This window comes from Falco punctatus, assembly GCF_963210335.1.
Source record: "Falco punctatus genome assembly, chromosome: 1".
In the NCBI taxonomy this organism is placed as follows: Eukaryota; Metazoa; Chordata; class Aves; order Falconiformes; family Falconidae; genus Falco; species Falco punctatus.
In genome coordinates, this window is record NC_137580.1 from 99,767,759 (window position 1) to 99,787,741 (window position 19,983).

Sequence of the window (19,983 nt, forward strand, 5' to 3'; positions counted from 1 at the left end):
GAGTCAGATGGATGAGTGTTTTAGCACAAGGACTTTGTACAGTGAAATCTCTTTTGTAACCTGACACACTGGGCATCTCAATATTTACTGGAAGTAAACTAAGGTCATGTATACAGTTTTAATTTATGCTTCTTCAGAATTTAAGACAACTTGCAAAGAACTTGGTATTAAAGGTGTTCCCCTTGTACATACAGCCAACTACAAAAGAGACTGAAATTTCATTTCCAGATTTTTTTTTTATACTAGATTATTTTAAAAGCCTGCAAAGGCCTCACAAACTGTGAGCAAGGACAGACGGCAGTAACAACAGGTTCTGGATCAATGCTTGGAAAGTTTACACAGGCACACGTTAATACAAGATATTTTTAAAGAAAGGTGCTAAAGCACTTCATAATGTCCACGTACATAGCCATCATAATGCCATCAATGTAGTCCACAGCTACGTTTAAAATCTTTATTTTTAAGAGAGGTAATAACCTCAGAATTACACTGATTTCTTAAATGCATTTCAAAGGTGGGAAACAATTACATTTAAAATTCAGTGCCAGTGGCTTTAGAGACAAATACTTTTAATGTATTCCTCCAGACTGAAAAGCAATATGAAGTTTCTTAATAATTATTCACTGTAACTGCAAAAATGCCTATGTAATAAAACGGTCTTTGCAGTTTGCTTCTGAAATCTGAGTCTTGTCTGATCTGGAACAGGACACAAGAATTCTTTATTTATCATCCAGTCAAATTTGCTTCAGGACAACCTTCGCTAAGGAATTTATTTGTGTCCCCTTGAAGACATCACATTCCCCAGTACACAAGTGTCCACACAGACCATGTCACATTATGACAAACTATCACCATAGTGTCATCTCCTACCCTGCAATGTAACAGAATGGTGGCAGCGCAAGCTCGAGAAGACTGAATCATGACAGCCAACCGTTGAAAACAGAAATGATACCACGCGCATGCTGCCGCTTCCTTATTCCACAACTACCTTATTCTTGAAGTTCAGCCATGGTATTACTGCTTTTATTTGATAAATAACAGAGCTGCACTTGGCTGCCATCATGTTATCCTGCCTACTCCAGCTGGAACGTCCAGGCTAAGGAGAAAATGATGATTCACAACAGCCCAAGTCCCAGACACAGAAGGATAGGGGAAGGCTTTACTCGCTGCCTTGCTGTGTGCTAATGTGACAATCCTCTCAAAGCACAAAAATTATAAAAATAACCATGTTTTATGGCAAGCACAACAGAGTCCCCTCATACAGGGACAGAAAAGCAACAAGAACATTCCCTGCCACAGAAAGTGACTTCAGGGAGGAAACTAGCAGCATTCCAGCAGACCGATGGCACAGGTTTTGCCACTTCCCTAGTACAAATGAATATACTCTGCCAAGGTTCCACAACCAACCAAATAGCTCAGTCACTGCACGTACCTTCTTGAATATTGGCTAAGAGAGGACAATAAAAAGGAACAAAGAAAGACAAAACAAGAGAAACACATCCTTTCTCCAGGTCTTGTACAGAAACAGACTTGGTTAGACCACAGGGAAGACCAAAAGGCAGTGAAATTAAAAAAAAAAAAAAAAAGTGAAAGAAGCAGCAAACCCCCACATTTCCTAGGTACACTGCCGTCTTGCAGCATCAGTGGAACATCCCTGGCCAGGCAAAGGAACAGGTATGAGCCATTCCCAGATCAGCGTGCAAAGGGATATAGTGGGGACACCGTTCCTTGGGCTTGGCACTGGCTGAGCACTGCTGACAAGTGGAGCCAAGCTCAGGGCTGATAAAAACAGCTGACATTAGGCAGGGCCTCCTTCCTCGCCCACAGTCCAAGTCCTCTCCCCTCTGTCCCCCATTGCAGAAAGGGAGTTTTGTTTCCAAAGGTCTCTGCAAGCAGCTTATCGCCTGTCTGGGCAGCAGGAAGAAAATTTTTTTTCAACCTATTTTGTATGATTTGTCTTGACTGCGGGCTTTTCAACCTTCCCACTCTGTATATGTTTATCTGCAGTAAGAATTACTTTGAGTTAGAAGCAGGAAAACAAGCAGACCACCACATCTGGTGCTCAGGAAGTAAGGGTTAAAATGGCCAGCTCTGAAGAGAACTAGAGGACTGGAAAGCAAGTACGGGGGACATCCTTAACGCTGTAACCCAGCAAGGTGGCAGGAGGATTGAAGGAGCAAATGTCTCATACCTACCTAGTGGTAATTTATTAAAGCTGAAGCTTATGCTTGAACATGGATCCCTGTCTCACCCACATCATCTGACAAAAAATATTCTCTGGGGCACACAATGAGTGAGAACTGTCCAACGTAACACTGTGAAAACAGCAAAAAGCTGTTGAAGTGTTAGGTGGGCAACTGATTAAACTTCCATTATGCAAAGTTCCAAACCATTTTTACATACAAAAAGCTACCACTTTTAACATATTTTCTTCTTCAATCTTAAAAAAAATTAAAAATAAAAAAAACAGAGTGACCCAATCTGATCAACAAATTTGAATCATGTAGTTAAGACATCCTTGCACTTCAAACGAGACAAGAAAAAGATAAGAAATTTTGCTGGGACATCACCTTTTCCCTCTCATGCAAGAAGCACATGAAACAAAGTTTTTATCACAGAGAAACGTTTTGCAATGTTTGCTAAAGAAGGTCATATACTGAAGGCATCTGATCTGCCTGCAAGTCCACCCCACAGCCTGACTCTTCTCGCTAGGAACACTTGGTCCCCAGCCACCACACCCCCTCCTCTGCCCACTTCTGCAAGCTCCAATCCACGTCCCCTGTCTCTCCTACCACGACCCTTCCCGACATGTTTCATGATACCATGTGGCTTATATCCACTCTTCGATTATCAGCCTTTGAGGGTAGATTTGTCTTTGCATAAGATCTGTAACATTCATTTACATTGTAACAACAAAAAACCAACCACAAAATTGCACCACTATCACCTAAGTAAAATTCTGCAACTCATGGTCTCATTTAAGAAAAGTCATGTTCAAGTATAATAATTACACTTCTTATGGATTTAAATTAAAAATATATAACAGAAGGGGAAAGAACAGGGGAAAGCAGAGGCACAGAGTAAGTTGTACAAAGTTCTAAACGCACTTGAAAGCTGCGCTTTCCTCTGAATTAACCAATATTAGAGAAACCAGGTAAGAAGAAAAAATAATTTGATTTGCATTCCTTGTTTTCCTTCCAGAACTACACTTGTGATAAAATAAAGCATTAATAAATTTCCATGGCTCAGCACTCTACATACTTTATTTATACCTGCCAAAATAATTTTATCATTCTACTACCATGGACACCCTTGACGGGATCAGTGAAAAACTGTTTTCCCATTTCATTTGTAATCCCAGCAGAAAGTCAGCCATCCTTTTCTCCATACAAAATTCTGTGCACTTTTACAGCAGTATGTAATTATTTCAAGATTAATAAAAATCTGTAAACAAAGGCAATTGTGAAATACATTACTTTTAATGTACGTTTTTAAACAATTTATGTTTAAATGCAATTACCAGTAATAATTTTAACAACTAGAGTGCCAAAACAGTTTTCTGGAAAATGTTAATTCTTTTGTCCCCCAAACTGTGTTTATATTGAACTTCAGAAAGGTTCAAAATAGTTAAACATCCTGAACATGCATAGGTTTTGTACCTTGAATTGTTTCAGTATAAAACAAAGTTATCAGTGTTAAAGCTGAGGGAACACACTAAAAATATAAGTTGTTTGAAAGCACACGTACATAATCATTCAGCACTTCCCTTCCACCTCAATGGAAGAGGAAAAACTGAAAAACAAAGGAGAAACAGGAAATTCCTACAGTACAAAGATACTGGAAGGTACTAAAAACATTTTCTTTACATTTGTTTATGTCAAAAGGATCAAGCCAAGCAAAAGACAGATAATTATGGATTTTTCCATTTATACAAATAAAAATCCACCACGAGGAAAGGTTTTTGTTGATAAACATTACCATACAAATACTAGATAACCCCTCCAATGTGGGTTGAAAATTACAAACAAATTAGCTACAAGCTTAGCAATAAGCTATGCATTAGCTTTTGTATCACCTAAGGAAAGATGCTATGGAAAACCAGGAGCTGTCTTAGTTGAGGAGATATCTAATGTCAACAAGAAACACAATATGAAACATATCTGTAAGAAAAAGGAGCTATTTGCACAGTGAAATGAAAATATGAGCATGTAAATAAATACAAAGCAGGGTGAACACCACATGCTCCCTGCAAACATGCCCAATTGTTCTCAGGAGCAGTTCTGTTGTTTTGATCGACTACATGATCTCAACATTGCCAGTGATTCCATTTTCCCCCAAGGTCCCAATCTTTGGTTCAGGAATCTTCCCAGTGTGCCAGGCAGCCATAGGGCAAAAGCTTCAGCCTGCAGAAGATCCCCTGGCACCAGGGAGGCCAACGCAAGCAGTGCCACAGCCAGGGCTCTTACATTATTAAGTCCAACATAGGAACAGTTAATTCTCTGTCGCTGAACTCAACAGACTCTCACATGTTAAGCACAGGTAACTGTGAAACATCTGTAACAGAGACTTCCTGAGGACGGAATGTGGCCTAAAATATCTCCAACTGCTAAACCTTTCTCACAGGGCAAAGACACCAAGCGAAACAAAAGAAAAAAAAGTATGGGAACATGCCACTTCTGCTCAAAAAAGTAACGGCAAGATGAGAGGTTGGGAAATCTCCTGTTGCTGTAAGAGTGAGTCAAATTACGTGCAAATGAGAAAGAACAATCCCCGCTATGAAGGGATATTAAACTTCGACTGATAGAAGTTTTACTGTCAATTTAGACCTCCGTATGAGCAATCATCGAAATCCCTCCTCACCAACACCTGTCTGCAAAGGCATCAAAATACAACTTCAGGGATAACGCCAGATTCACCAGTTTCATACCATCTCTTTCACATTTTGACATGACATTCTGATTTATCTCACTACATGCGGTCTGAGCAGTTTTGTAGCATTACAGCTCAGCCAGCATCTCACTTTTCATCAGCGGCAGTCAGCCCCAGTACGTAGGCTGGATGGGGTCTGTCATCCCCACCCTGTAGCAGCAGGAACCCCCTTACGTGAGAAGAGCTCTTTTCTCGTGCACAGCTGAGCTTTTCGGAAGCAGGACTTGGCCCACACACATTACATTTACTAAGCAGGTTCTAGCGGTTGGAAAATGTTTCCTCAAAACTCACAAGTTTTGGTGTTGATTGGTAACACTATACCTAAAGTCAGGGTCCATTTCAGTGTGCTCCCATTCAGAACACAGCAAACACAGGCAGGCCAGTTTCAAGAAGTGACAGACTACATGCTGTACTGGGGAACAGTACGTCCTCTGAAGAGTCAGATTTGGTCCAAAGCATGCTGCTCTCTTACATCAGTCGATAAATGCCAAGTTTACTATTTCTCAGATAGCGCATTTCTATCATCCTTTTCAAAGGGATAAAATACAGAACTTTTTATTATCATCCGCCTGGAGAAATTTGGTAGTATTTCTCCTTCTCACAGAGGGTGCTCAGGTAATCTCCAACTACTGAAGGTTCAAATATGACTTTCAAAATTCAGGAAACACTGCAAAGGGCATGCTTTTTTGTGCAAGGGCTTTCCTTCTTCAAAGAGTAGTAATAAGAAGTTGGAAGGTAAAGCTGCATCTTAAATCATTCTAGCTGTTCTCAGCATAATCACACACTGCCTAACAACTGTCTAAACTACCTTCCCACTGCACAGCTGGGAAGCACTGAGTGGCTGATTGTTCCTTCCATTTTTTCTCCCTACAAAACACTATTCCGTGCACCTTTCATTTACATCAGCCACTTCTTGATCACTGCAAGTAGAACAAATACTAGGTATAAGGTTACACAACATCTCCTTCATCCGTTTTATCTTGCAACATGCCATTTTTATGAAAAAAGCAATGGCATTTATTTGCCATTTCCATGTAACCCTGCATGCATACATGGTTCCATTATTTCTTGGGCTCTTTGCTCTTACTGCTTTGTTCTCCTTCCAGGCACAGCATGTCAGGCCCACGTCACCCAACGGGAGAAGGGCTGCACAGCCCAGCGCCACAACAAGCAGCCCAGTGCTCCCACACCTCCCGGGACACAGTTAGTGCACTGGTGGGGACCACAAGCCAGCTGGTCCCATGGTTGCACCCAGCCAACACACTCTTCTGGAGCCCAGAGCAGTGGCATGGTACAAGAGTACCCCCATGATGCTGCAGAGGGCTACATCTTAAAATTGCTTATCAGGGTCAGAGTTACAGGTGTGGCCTTTGTTTACATTTTTAAGTGCATTATTTCCTGCTGGGTCTGGAACTTTGTGGAGCTAAAAGGTTGATTTGCTGAAATTCCTTCTGCGTTCTCAACTTGATTTGCTGTGTTTCCTGCCCTGAACTGTGAAATACTGCTGAACTATAGGACAAATTCAGAAGTAAACCCAGTTTCATCTGACAATTGCATTCTCCAACCCCAGCAATCAAAACTTGCCAAATATGTACTTTGGTTAGCAAATAATCTGTACTGCCTTCCTTAATGTGGCAGGTATTTATTAGCCTCAGTCATGAATCACTAAACTAAATACTGCATTTTTTCAAAGCTTCATTCAGACTTAAGATTTACCTTCAGTTACTTTTTGGGAGAAGCTTTGCACTGCAGTACAAAGTCCTGCCATATCTTGAGGAAAGTCCGCTACAAAGAACTACTTTCACCATGCTCAAGTTGCTCTCTAAAATGTCATTTCCTTTCAGTACAGTAAACACGCACTGGCTGTATGAACAACCCACAAGTGCTGAAAGAACAGGAACAATAGTGGGAACTTGGCTGTCTCCCAGCATTAGTGACACGGACAACAGCATGGGAAAGCAGGAACTGAGTCAAAACAAGTTTAGATCAAAATATTAGTAGGGAGGCAGCAAAGTTACCTCTGCTTTGTATGTATAAATGAGGTTTAACAATCCACTTTAGCCTTGTACCAGAAGCGTACTCGCTACTTTAGACACAAATTAAAGGGGAGGGGGGCAGGGGCAGACAGTCCCACAGTTCCAGCTGCTCCAAGCCCAAAATGACACAGTCATTACAACAAGGGAAAAAAAATAAAATTACTAGGTTTACCAATAGTTTCATCTTACTGAACGTAAACCTTATTGCACCGAGTTAACCTAGAATGCGCTATTTCATGAAAGCATTTTATGGTAAATTAAATTGAATACCACACCTAATTATAACAAACTGACTTGGATTCTGCACTGTTTCCCCTGTGCAAAGCTGCAGGAGGACGGGTGGCCCTGGGCCAGCATGCCGGTCTCCTGCAGCTGAACAGCACTCTCTCGCGTCCCCACAGGGAACGGGCTTCCTCTGCCAGGTTTTGTTCTGTCTGCCTGCTCTTAGCAATGACACAAAAGTCAGAATTCCCCTTCTACAGCAGCATTCAGGAATTAGGAAAATGCCTTTCTGCAACAGAGCTGTATTTACTCAAATTATCTGAAAAGGAAGATTTAGCTGTTGACACCAGCACAGCAGGTACACCTCTGACATTACCTGGGCACGAGGGATTTTTAAGTTTGTGGGGGAAAAAAAATGTACGCCTGAAACAGGACTTCCCCATCACCAAAAGCAAACCCTGTAACAGAATAGCAAGCAGACACTGTCCACAGGGAACCCCAGGCAGCACGCACAAAGGGGAGCCACACGACACCAACACTGAGTGCCTTCCCTCCCTTAAGGCAGCCACAACCACCACCCGTGGCACGCCGGCCAAGGATTAAGGTTCCCTTCCATCACCCATCAAAATACTATTGCAGTGACATGCCGTGATAGCACGGTTATTAATGAGCTGCCACTTCCTTTGGAGTCACCCAATAAAGAGGTATCAAAACCACTCTTAAAAGGTAGCAACGAAAATCTTGTCAAAACAAACCTTAGATCTTACTTCTTAAATAGCCCAATTTTCTTTTGATTTTGTAATTATTGTTTAATGACTGTCAATAAAGAACAAGAAGGTCTTTAAGCCATCACAGTGCTGCAGGGTAATATTTTATTTAAAACATGCCATTTTCTTTTGAACACTTTCAGGATGTAGCATTTGTCTGCTATTTGAACAAAGACAAGTGCCAGACCAAGAAGAAACAAGCCCTCAATGATACCTAGTATGCTCAGGAGACACCTGAGCCGTACCACCACCACCCATACCAGAAGGCCAAAACTGAGCAATGAATCTGGAGCTGACTTTCATTTCACCTGTGTATCACAGTATTACAAATGTATAACACAGAGCTACAAGATTTAAGAGACATTCTCTACTCTTTATAGGACACTGGTTTCCCACAGGCTCTTTGGACCTTCATTTTATTACAGAGGAGCCAAGGCCACCCTTAGATCATATCCATAGTGTTTTCAAAGCATCTACAGCCACTCACCCATCCCAGATTTTCCTGTCGTGCCCATCTGAAACTAACAAAACTATCTATTTAATGAGGTGTCAGGATTTATAGATCTACCACAAGCACTCGGGGGGGGGGAACCAGATCAGGCCAACACCTGGCTGTCAACAGAAAGACCACATAAATGATTCTGTGATATTCACTAGAAATCACAGTGCTTTCTCATATAAGGGCGTAGACTGGTAGCTGCTCTTCAGTTGTATTCTCTTACCTACTTTGTCTTACCTGGACTGAACAGCAATCACATAGCTCTCCATTGAGCCCCAAGATACTGTCTCCGATACCCCAGCAGCACTACTGGAGGCTCAGCCAGCACTCTGAGCCAGGTCCCTCACTACCCACCAAACCAACCAGGACTATGCTGAAGGTGGCTCAGTTCATGTCCTGACACCAGCTCTCTTCCCCCCCATGAGTACTGCAGCACCTGTTCCAAATCAGCCAGGGCTCCAATTCCTTTCCTTCAGCACCTATTCTGGAACAGATCCAGAGCTTTCCCATCTCTTGCCAGCTCTGCCTCCACTGCATGAAGTCTGGCCTCCACTCACCAAGCTGGTTTATGTTACCAGGTCCTACTTCTGACACAGATCATAGTTTATCAGTGCATGCCTACAGTAAGCCTCAGATATATTAAAAAAGAGATTACATCATTTGAATTACAGCATCCCCCAAAATGCCCTGGGGCAGAGCAAGAATTGCTCATAACTTTGAGATGGCTAAGGACAGGAACAGAACCAACTGAGAGCACTCCACTAGTGGCTGTGTCCACAAGCAAGCCAAAAAAGCCAGTTATCGGACAAAGGATATTACAAAAGAACAGGAAACCTCATTACTGTGCCTGCATACCTATATGCTGACCAGCTCGACAGTGTGACTGATGCAAGCTGCTGGACAACAGACTACTGAGCTGCACCTAAAGGACTTCTTAGGCAAGTCAGACCTAAAGATGTCTTGCATCAGCTCCAGCAAAGCTCCTTACCAACTGGAAAAGGGATGACGAATACCCCATGTACCCTGGAAAATATTCAAATATATTGTGTAGCACATGGTCACTGAAAGACTGGCAATTGCATACATAATGACAACAATTAACCAATTGCAGATGATGAAAAGATCACAGCTAGGAGGAAGGTACATGGCAGAGCAGAGAAGGAAGTGATGGAGTACAGAGAGTTATGATTCAGCCTCTGAATTTCAGGAGCTGAACTACAGACAACCACAATGCATGTGGCGGTTGGTGCACAGTGCTCTGCTTTCTCCTTATCTGAGCATTTGACTGAAGGGGTCCAAATGACAAATACAGTCTGTTACTGTAGCTATCACTGCAAGCAGCTCAAGAGAGTTTGGGTTCCAGGTTGATGGAAAAGACAGCAAAAAACCACAGGCTAAGGCAGAACCACCCACAGGTGGTCCTACCAAGGTGCTGCAGACAGACCTAAGAGGCAGCCTGGACCCTTTTTCCCCTATCACCAGCACAAGCTCAACTGTGTGCCATATAGGTTATATCTCACACTACCTATAATCTGAATGGTCGAAATCAAAGAAGGATTAATATACTGCTGGAGTCACAAAATCACAAGCTTCTGAGAAATTTCTCCCAACAACACACACATCTAGAGTATAAAGAGACAACCTACTGAGGGTGAACCAGAGTGGTGTTTAAGAGTCCCGCTCTTCACCCTCTCAAAGAAACACCAACTACTTTGACTAAAACCAGACCACCATGTTAATCATGTTAATCACACCAGCCAGCAAACTTCTGGATTCTTGAACTGCCACCCTAAAGACTCGTAATAGCCTTATTCAGCAACCTGCAAGGCTCTGTCAGCACTCTTGGCTCTCCTCTTTTGGGGGGGGGGGGGGGGCGGGGGGCGGCTTTTTGTTAGTTGGTACAGTTGCAGCAATAGTTCTCAGTAGCTCTTGTGACTCCATCTTCTGTCATCAGGAAGCCCGATGCTCAGTCTTCCCTAGGAACCTGCTTCTCAGTAATTCCTGTTTTAGTGTTACACATCACACTAAAGAAAACACCAACTAAAAGTGAGCTGCAGCATTTCAGAGTCCTGCAGCATGCCCCATTAAAAGTGCAAATGATCCAGGTTTGATAAGCTTGCTCTTCTCCTCATTATTATAACTCAAATTGAAAAGGGAGCTCTGGGTTGAATTACTGAACAGAACTCTGCCTGCATCTAATACAACCTAGTGAACAAAACCTATTGCCAGACACAAAGACTACTTTTCAGAAACTTACAGCTGTGGCTCAATACCCCTGCCTACAAGACGAAGATTTCTTGGTGGTCAGTCATCATTTCAGGCACATTTGGGCAGACCACAAACTACGCCGTGCTCAAAAAAAATGCTATGAGGATTTCTTTTGACAACTTTCCTACACATCGCACTAATACATATCCTAGTCAAAGATCAGAAGACGAATCAGCAAGTAATTAGCAGATAGCTGGCACTGAGTAGGGCCACTGATGTCCAACAGCTCCACCACTGTGTAGGAATAAAACAAATACATAACAGGAGAGATACAAACTATCAGTAACTCAAAATTGTAGTTTTAAAATACCGATTTTTTTATTATAATATTTTTTAATTAAGAGTTACAGCTTCTTCAGGTATATCTACCTAATGAATAAAATATCTTAGTTCCCCAAGATAGATTAAATAACACAACACCTGACAACTAATCCCAACATCTCTGATTACTCCTGATTATAAATTGAGAGAACCGATAAACATCTCCTTAGTACCCTCCAGCTGTAACATCAACACATAAAGTGACAAAAAGTACAGCTGTGGTTTTCCATTTTTTTGTTTTTAATATACATTTAGTACCATGAATATCACAATTGTCCTTCCAATATTTTCTTGCAACATCTCAAGACAGTGTACAACAATGAAAATGCCTAAGAATTACTTAAAGGCCTCTAAAAGGGCATATACAGAAAATGTAACATACCTGTTCTGTTACAGACTAAACCTGCACAATATTAGGTATCACCCCAGTGATCTTCTGGACCAATCAAAAATTTGTTTTGGTTTGGGTTTTTTTTTCCTGGCCTTAAAGAAAAACCATCAGATACATGTGATAGCAAAAGCATTCAGAGATCTCTGAGACTTCTCACCCTGGCAAACCACGAAGGACATCCGCCCCCTCATCATATTGAGGTCTGATAATACCATGCTAACTTTTTTTAATGTGCAATTTAATGAAAGCTTGCCTCTTAAAAGTCTAACCAATCAAATAAAACAAAAACCAACAAACAAACCAAAAACATTAAGAAGTGTCCAAAGACTTCCATGTTTTTCAATACTACAGTCTCCAACAGGAAAAGATTTTTAAGAAAATGCCCAGTTCTTCAAGTACTATTTTCTCTCCCAGCTACAAAAAAATTTACAGTAGACAATCTCATCTCTACTAATGATCAAAGCACATACAAGGATTGTAAAATTAAACTCTACATAAGAGAAGCCAACTCTCTGTAGTTTCAAAATGCACTAGCAAACAGCTAACATTAAAAGGTTTAAAGTGTCAGTGCTGATTAGATGCTGAATTTACAGCTGTAAAAATTGCTAGATTAACGCAGATGGTACCACAAACAAATGAAAATTGATGTTTGATTAGTACAGGAAAAATTAAAACATTAAGTAATCAGGTTCAAACTAATATAGTATCTATTCAGAAAGGCTTTAAAAAACATATTAATCTTTTATAAATGTAGAAATATCAGACAAATAGCAATCACTGTGCAAAAGTAACCTTTCAAAGCTGGCAGACTAGCACAGTAAATACAGCCTGTTAAAAAGAGCTTTTCATTGAAGAGGGCCCTAAGGATTGTTTGAAGAGGAAGTGCTCACAGAGACAAGCAAAACCTATTAACACAGACAAATTAAAAATAAGCAAGGAATTGTAAAAATACACACTTTAAAGCCATTAGTACTGGTCATTTTACTTAAATGGCAGGGAGCAGCTCTAGCTAGAAGCAGGGGAAGGAATGCTTCTGGAAGCAGCAATCTCCAGAGTTCAAGGGTAGCTTTTAAACAAACTGGGAAGAATATTTCTAATAATTCTTATGATTAGACATAAAAGGGGAAGAAATTCCAATTACTAAGAGGGTTTTCTGAGGCACATTCAAGTTGTCTACAGTCTCTTTGTCTTAAATGAGTATTAAAGATAAAATAGCCTCTCTCACCCAAAATAAATCCCAAGTTTAATGTTACTATTCAGAAAGATCAGAAAGAAACTTCAAAGTAAAGCTGTTGCTAAATATGAAAAGTCTCAGGATTTCTGAAAACAGTTTAAAACATCCAACTTGTTAAGCACAATTACATAAAAGAGCACACTTACCCACAAATATTGCAGGAACTTTAGCAAACGTGGACAGTAGTAATACTCCATCTTCCAAAGCACAAAGTTAACGCAAAACCATCTTCATTAGTCAGCCTCCCCCGTCTTCCCCACCTCCAGCAGAAGTTAAAAGCAGACCAGAGCAATTAAAAGCAACATGAATAATGTACAGTGTCTGTTTATCCGGCCCCACATCACCGCACTGAGCTCTGTGCCTTTAACAGATGCTGTGGCTACTTATAAGCAGTAGCTGAGCTACCGGCACCATGTGACCTAACCACTTGTTATTTAGCATCTAACTGCTCAGACTTCTTCCATTTCAGTAATCCACAACGTGTTAGTCTAGAATTAATAATAGTACTTGGGGTTTCACGCTAAAAAGCCCTTCATCTGGAAGGAAAGAGAAGCTTCTAAACCTACTCTGTTTTGCAGGCTGTGTTATGAAACACTACTAATCCCACTGCAGTTGTGGTTGCTAGTTGACCTTATTTTTTGGTAACATATAAGAAAAATAAAAGAACCACACATGAAAGAGAAGCTCCTGCTTTTAATATAAAAATGTCTTTTGTGAACAAGGAGAAATAGACACAACAAAGTGGTTTTTTTATATACCACGAGAATGTTCCCAGCAAACGAATACTACCAAAAAAGGAAGAAAGCCTGGGCAAACCGAGCTATTAACCAACACTGGGTCATCCTCCTGCGGGCTGTTTTTAGAAATAGGAAGCAGAGCTAAATGATCAAACAGTGCTAGGTATTTTGTGAAGAGCAAAAATGGGCATTGTAACATCTCCATCTGTTCCTACTTTTTGTACCTATGTCCTTTTTTTGATGCAAAAAGGACAGGTAAGTGACAGGAGCCAGTCCAGGGAGGACCCCAACTGCCCTTCTCCCTCCCAGCACTTACCTTTGCAGGGAAGGGACAATATAGAGGTGACACAAAACAGATTCCAGCATGCCACAGCTTCCTTCACCTGACATTTTGGTTCTGGATGTTTAAGAAAAATTGCCCTCGCTTTTCTAATCGCCACCTATAAGATCTTATAGAGCTGACAAATTCTTCCGATTTCCTTCCAGGCTGATTCTGCTTTTAGGCTAACAGAACAATCCACACACAATGGTTTTTATAGTACATCTGTTTCCGTCTGGGAAGGAATGAAGCTGCAATATTACAGGCTTTATACAATCAGAAGATGGGAAGGCTTGCTTTTCGGTGGGCAGGAGAGAGACTTATCATGGGCAGAACTGGAAACAACTGGTGAACTGTGACAAGCCAAACTATAAATTCATTTGCACATGTTTATAAAATATGTATCTTCTCTCCCTTGCAGTTCATTTCCAAAATATTTTTAAGAGTCAGCTCATGATTTTCTTAAACAAATCCTTCTCCACCCACACACCACAGTCTCAAGTAAGTGCATCTTTATATGGATACCAGATTTTCCTCAAAGGACAAAAAAGCTTAATATGAAATAAATAAATAAATAAACCATATAACCAGGGGCTTCAAAATAATTCACGCCTACACCAAATAAAATACGTAACCAGAGGCTTAAAAATAGTTCATGCCTCACCAGTTCTAGTAGCAGAGCGCTCTGTTTTAGCTACATAAAGCAGTAATTTCTCTTATTAACCATAGCTGCATTTAAAGCTGCTCTGTTCCCAGATGAAGGCACAGTCCCTTCAGCCCGACAGAGCGAGCGCAGTTACTTCTATCTGGGGGGTGAGCCACATCACACACTCCTCAGTTTTTAATTCGTAAGACTCCTATCAGTCTTGATGACCTAATCAGGAGCTGAGGTTTGTGACCGAACATCAGAGAATTCAAGACCTGTGTCAGCTGTGATGAAATCAGTTCGAATTATGAAAGACGATACTTGAAAACATCTTCTGAAATTCAAGTGGTTTACCATAGCACGTTGCATTATAGTGCCTACCAAGGGAGCACAGCATGCATAATAACCTTAAGTCTTACAACAGGCTACAAAAACCAGAGGCCATTTTCATTTTACAGGTCGCCACACCAGAGGCTTGCAGGCCCTCAAACTGCATTCAAGTTGTAAAGGAAAAGACCCCTGCAATAGCTGCTACTACGAACCTACTGTGCCATGCAGATGAGCTCCCTGCCTGCTAAAGAGTCTAAGAAATTTGCAGCTAATTCTGGGAGTTAAATCCCAGTTGTCCAGAGCAAACATAAGAACAATTTTGGGTTTGTGCCTATACTGTGATGCAAGCAGGGCTAAAGCATAACATGCAAATTACCTGACATCATGAAGAAGTGAAAATTTTTTACATTGGCAGGAAAAAATTTTGTCTTCTCGATATTGTTAGCTCTAGCAAAGCAAACAGGAAATTATTTATTCACATAAAATCTATTATTTTTCTTAATTCTCTACTACATGAATGCCTTTAAATCTGAAGCTATTTCTTTCTTTACTAGAATCAGGCTATATCAGAATGAAAAGGGAAAGGAAAAAAGATCACATTGGAATAGAATGTTCAAGCACTAAGCTATAATTAGTAATAGTTGTAACAGTGACTTGTTAAAAAATACTAACAACAACGCTTCCACGAATACACTATTCTAACCTCCAAGAAACAGGAAGAAAGGTCAAAATATTCACACAGAAATCACAAATTAGAAGAATTTGCCTTGCTGCTCACTGCATCTTTGTCACTCATGCATCCCAGAAAGCAGAAGTCCATCTCCAGTCCTAACCCCAAGGACATGGCTATCAGCTGACTCCTGCGGCACCAGTCACTTTTGGAATGTCTCAACAAAAGACCACCAAGAGAACACTAAAACATCAAGCCACACAGCAGCAGGAATAGTTTTGCAGATCATAACATGTTCTCCAGTACACAAGACATGTAATGCTACTGATCTCAGAGAAAAATATACTCTAAGAAAATCTGTCAGTCTTCAAAGATACAGTTTGAAGGTTTTAAACTATGACACCTCCGCAGTCTCAAAGACCACCACGTTAAAATCCAGACTTAAACTCTATCCTGGAACAGCCCAAACAAACAAGGGGGCAGTTGCAAACTGTGGTATTTCTATTATTCATGGGAAAAGAAACCATCTTTTCAAGCTGTAGAATATATGATTTTTAAATTTTTTTTTTTTTTTTAAAGTACATAGAGACATTGTAGTCCAACTCTTCCTCAAACTCCAGCATATAAGCCACTGGTAGTACAATGCCTTCAGTCATTAATTCACCACAGTCTTTGAAAGTGGTGAAGTCTGAAAGCTACTGCTGCCAGTATAGAACACTTCCCACCAGGAACATCACCTCTGTGAGTGCTGTGATCTTTACCCAGCCTTATAACGCTGGTAAAGAGCACTGAAGATTTTCTTTGTAAAAGACATAGGGAGAAAAGTACCACCTGTAGTAAAAACACTAGCAATGACACTGGAATCTTTACACAAGCCTTACTCTTGTGTTCAAGCAATACAAACTCAAAATAGCTAAAAAATGCAATCTAGATGAGTGTTAAATCTCAAAGAATATCATCCTTCACAATTTCAACCACCAATCCCATATGATCAATTCTATATTGCAGTGATTCTATTTCAAAGAAGTCCTATGTAACATTTAGAAAAAGAACCTAATTGGAAGTAGATTTCCTAGAATATGATCACCAAGAAGTGATTTCTCCAGAAGTAAAATTATACAATTGTACCTTGCTTCCATTTAGGATTCTGTTCATCCATAAGAATCTAGCTCATTAGCTGTCCTGGAAAATTTCATTCAAGTAGTTGCTTATTATCATAGGCAGATGGGAAATAATGCAACAAACGCATGTTAATTGACATTGACTACTAAAATGGCGTGATGAACTGTCCCGTTTTCTTTGATACTTGTCAAACCAATGTGAATGAAAATGAATTTTTATTCTACAATAAAAGTAGCAACTTGTCACTTTGAGCACTACAGTCTCATTAGGTATCTTGAGTGACCAGTCATATGTACTGTAGCATTTTTTTTGTCACTGTGTCACAAGGAAAAGCAAATAACTTCACAACTAAACAGACTAGAAACCATTCAAACAAAACAGCGGCTTTCCTTCTAATCCTCTTTAAAAGGTGTATTAAGTGAAACGCAGGTTGATTCAAATTCAGAGGAGATGGATCACTTAACCGTGACTCTGCAGATCTATCCACCTCTCACAACACTCCAACTGCAGCAGCACAACTACAATGTGTCTGTCCACCAGAGGGAAGTATTGAAATGCGCCGATGAGAACAGCGATCACACAGCGAAAGCCTTTGTATTTTCTCCAAATGAAAACAAAAGGTATTAACCTCGGTGCCAAAAGAAGCAGTTCAGTTTTACATAATCCTCTGTGAAATCTACGTGGGGCATTGGAGAATATGAAAGTATGGCAAGGTTTCAATCTCCTGAACACATGTAAAAATCACTTCTCTGCACCTGCTCACTCACAATTTATACACAGAAAGGGCAGACTGCCCTTTTTGCTACCATGGCACTGCAGAACAACAAATACACCACTATTAGGCTTTTCACAGCAATACAAAGGAGTAAAGCACTTGGACCCTGATGAATCCCAGCGGATGCTGGACATGTGAGTTTTCTCTTTCAGTAGGGCTGACAGCCTTCCTTTCCTGTCTCAGGCTACACTTGATGAAGTCAAAGGCTTATTCTAAGTAACCTCACATTTAACAACCAAGTTGGACAACAGTAGTCATATTTATCTGGATACACTACCCAAATAGTTCAATTAGCCCAGCACTATTTTTGACAGCACTCTTCTCCCCCATATTCTACCTTGTCAACGACATCTTTACGTATCTGCATTGTAAACTGATGGCATATAACAACTTTTAGGGATTGAATGATAATTGCTAATTCTGTAAATAAATCAAACTCCTCCCAAGATGAGCATTCAACCTGCAATCCATGCTAAGAATGGGAAACACACGGGGATATCAGCCCCTGGATACCTTCCATGAAGCTTTAAGACTAGAATTGGAACAATATGAACCTGTTCCCAAAGCTTTTATTAGGAAACTTGTTCACAAAATCCTTATAGGTTCGGCTGTTTTCTTTTTCTTCACTAAAAAATAACTCACTCAGTTCCTTTCCCTTTTTTATCTTTTTGTCTATTCTCTAAGGGCTGTAAGTAACAGAGTGAATAACTACAAAACCAGCATCTCTGCTGAGGGCAATACATTCGGTCACCACACGAGTGTGCTCGCAGACTAAGAGGACAGATGAGGTTTGCCCTTGGGACAGTCTGGTAACATCTTTCAGTCACCCCTTTTCCATACAAGTGGAAGAATTTTGAAAATATGTGGGACATCCAGATTTTAAAAAAATGCAAATATGTATGTATAGAGTTATAAAAGAATGCATTCTGAAGTGACTACAGTATTATTCCAGTGTATCGAATCCATTTGCACGCACAAGGTTAAAAAAACCCCAAAACCCACAGCACTGAGTGGTTCAAAACAACCACTAACCACTTCCAGTAAGGAAGGATTTCAGTGGCAGAAGCAATGTCTCTCAAAATTGTAGAATTCTGTGCTGTCGATGTGGTTTTCAAAGCCTATATTTTCCACAGAAACAAATGATTTTACGTATTTTATAACTTTTGGAAGATCCAGATCTTTGCTTTGTATTTCAGAACATCATCTGGACACAGGATGTTTTTTCCCCAACATCAAATTCATCTGTGGACTAAAGTCAGAAGTCAGGACATCCCTCTGCAACTTAAAAGATTACCCAATAAGTTTAAGGGGAAATTTACCCTAGAATTATGCATATTAGAGACAAACCAAACTACCAAAAAAGTCAGCTGTGACTCTTCACATAAACAGTTCTCGGTGTGTTGCCTACAGAAAGAAAATTAAACCCATCGTTTCTGAGGCTATGGCACGGTTCTATTTTTCTGCACAATTTTCCAGAAAAGATTTTCAGGAATCTAACCCATTTTCATCATCTAAGCTGAGAAACAAACAAAAAGTATAAAGATCTAGACTCATCTTTAGAGTTCCGGATGAAAATTACTCGCTTAGAAAGAAAAACAAACAAGCTGCACGGTTACTGCTTTGCGTTTGAAGATCTGGCATAGACCAGTGTGGTGACGTCCTAGGGAGAAGCGTTCTCTGCCAGTTAAATTCCACAGCAAGTGCATTTGCTCCTGCTGCTAGGAAGACATACACTTTCTGTCACAGCTATAGGCAAAAAGGAAAAGAGTGCTGAATGGAGTAAGGCAGGCAGCGCCTCCCTTATCTCTCCCCTAGCCCCTGCCAAAGAACCTCCTCCAAAAATCACATACCATCCCATTATCTGCCCTTCTGTCCTTACAAAAACTGTGGCGGCTTCTCTGGGTAGAGACCAACAAAAAGTCTGTTCCATCTGTTTTGTCTGATCTCTGCTTGGTGCACTCTTTCCTAGAAGCCTGTTAAAATAAAGTGTGTGCATGTATATGTAACCACACGCATACAGACATAAAATGCTCTTTCAACAACAACAACAAAAAAAACCAAACAAAAAAAACCAAAAAAAAAACCCAAAACGGGGGGGGGGGGGGGGGGGGGGGGAAGCCAAACCAAAACCCAATCCACCACAAACCAAAATCAGGAGGTTGAAAGCTGACAATGCAAAATGGAAAAGCATTATAGCCATCAATGTCCAACTGGCTATCTGGCTATGGATAAATGCCTTAACGCATCACTGTGTTAAGTGAATCATGTGCATTTCACCAAAGTCAATATCTGCAGTGAAGTTTCACATACAAATGAGGGCCATTCACCCAGTTCAAAAAAGTAATAATAATTTGCTTCCTTCAGAAAAAGTACTCCAAAAAGATGATTGTTGATAACTTATAAAATAAACCCAAACTACTTTTTTTCAAATAATCATTAAATTGCAGAGCCAACAATTTAATATCCTATGTTCATAGCATTAACAAAATCATATAAAAAATATAAAATAAAAATAAAATATATATTTTGTATATATATTCTATTTTTATATTATTAATATTTTAAGGCTTTCTTGAATGGAAACATCGATCAATATTTATACACTTGAAACAAAAATCTAGTCATCTAGTACAACACAAATTCCTCATGAAAACACAACCCAAAAGGAAATGAACTCTATTGAAAAGTATGTATCTGCTCACTTGCTGCGAAGTCAC

General features: G+C 40.2%; 1 protein-coding gene across 4 annotated transcripts in view; it reads right to left on the minus strand.

Annotated features, from left to right (window-relative positions):
* The window catches only part of KIAA1671, an 88,032-nt gene that overhangs the window by 36,046 nt on the left and 32,003 nt on the right, over positions 1-19,983 (minus strand). Inside the window, exon 1 of one of the 4 annotated variants that reach the window (XM_080403544.1) lies at positions 12,814-13,024. The exons of the other annotated variants lie outside the window; for them this stretch is intronic. Coding sequence (XP_080259670.1) covers positions 12,814-12,864 — 51 coding nt within the window. The 5' untranslated portion in view covers positions 12,865-13,024. Of the gene's footprint in view, positions 1-12,813; positions 13,025-19,983 lie in introns of those variants that run through there. 4 annotated transcript variants of the gene reach the window in all.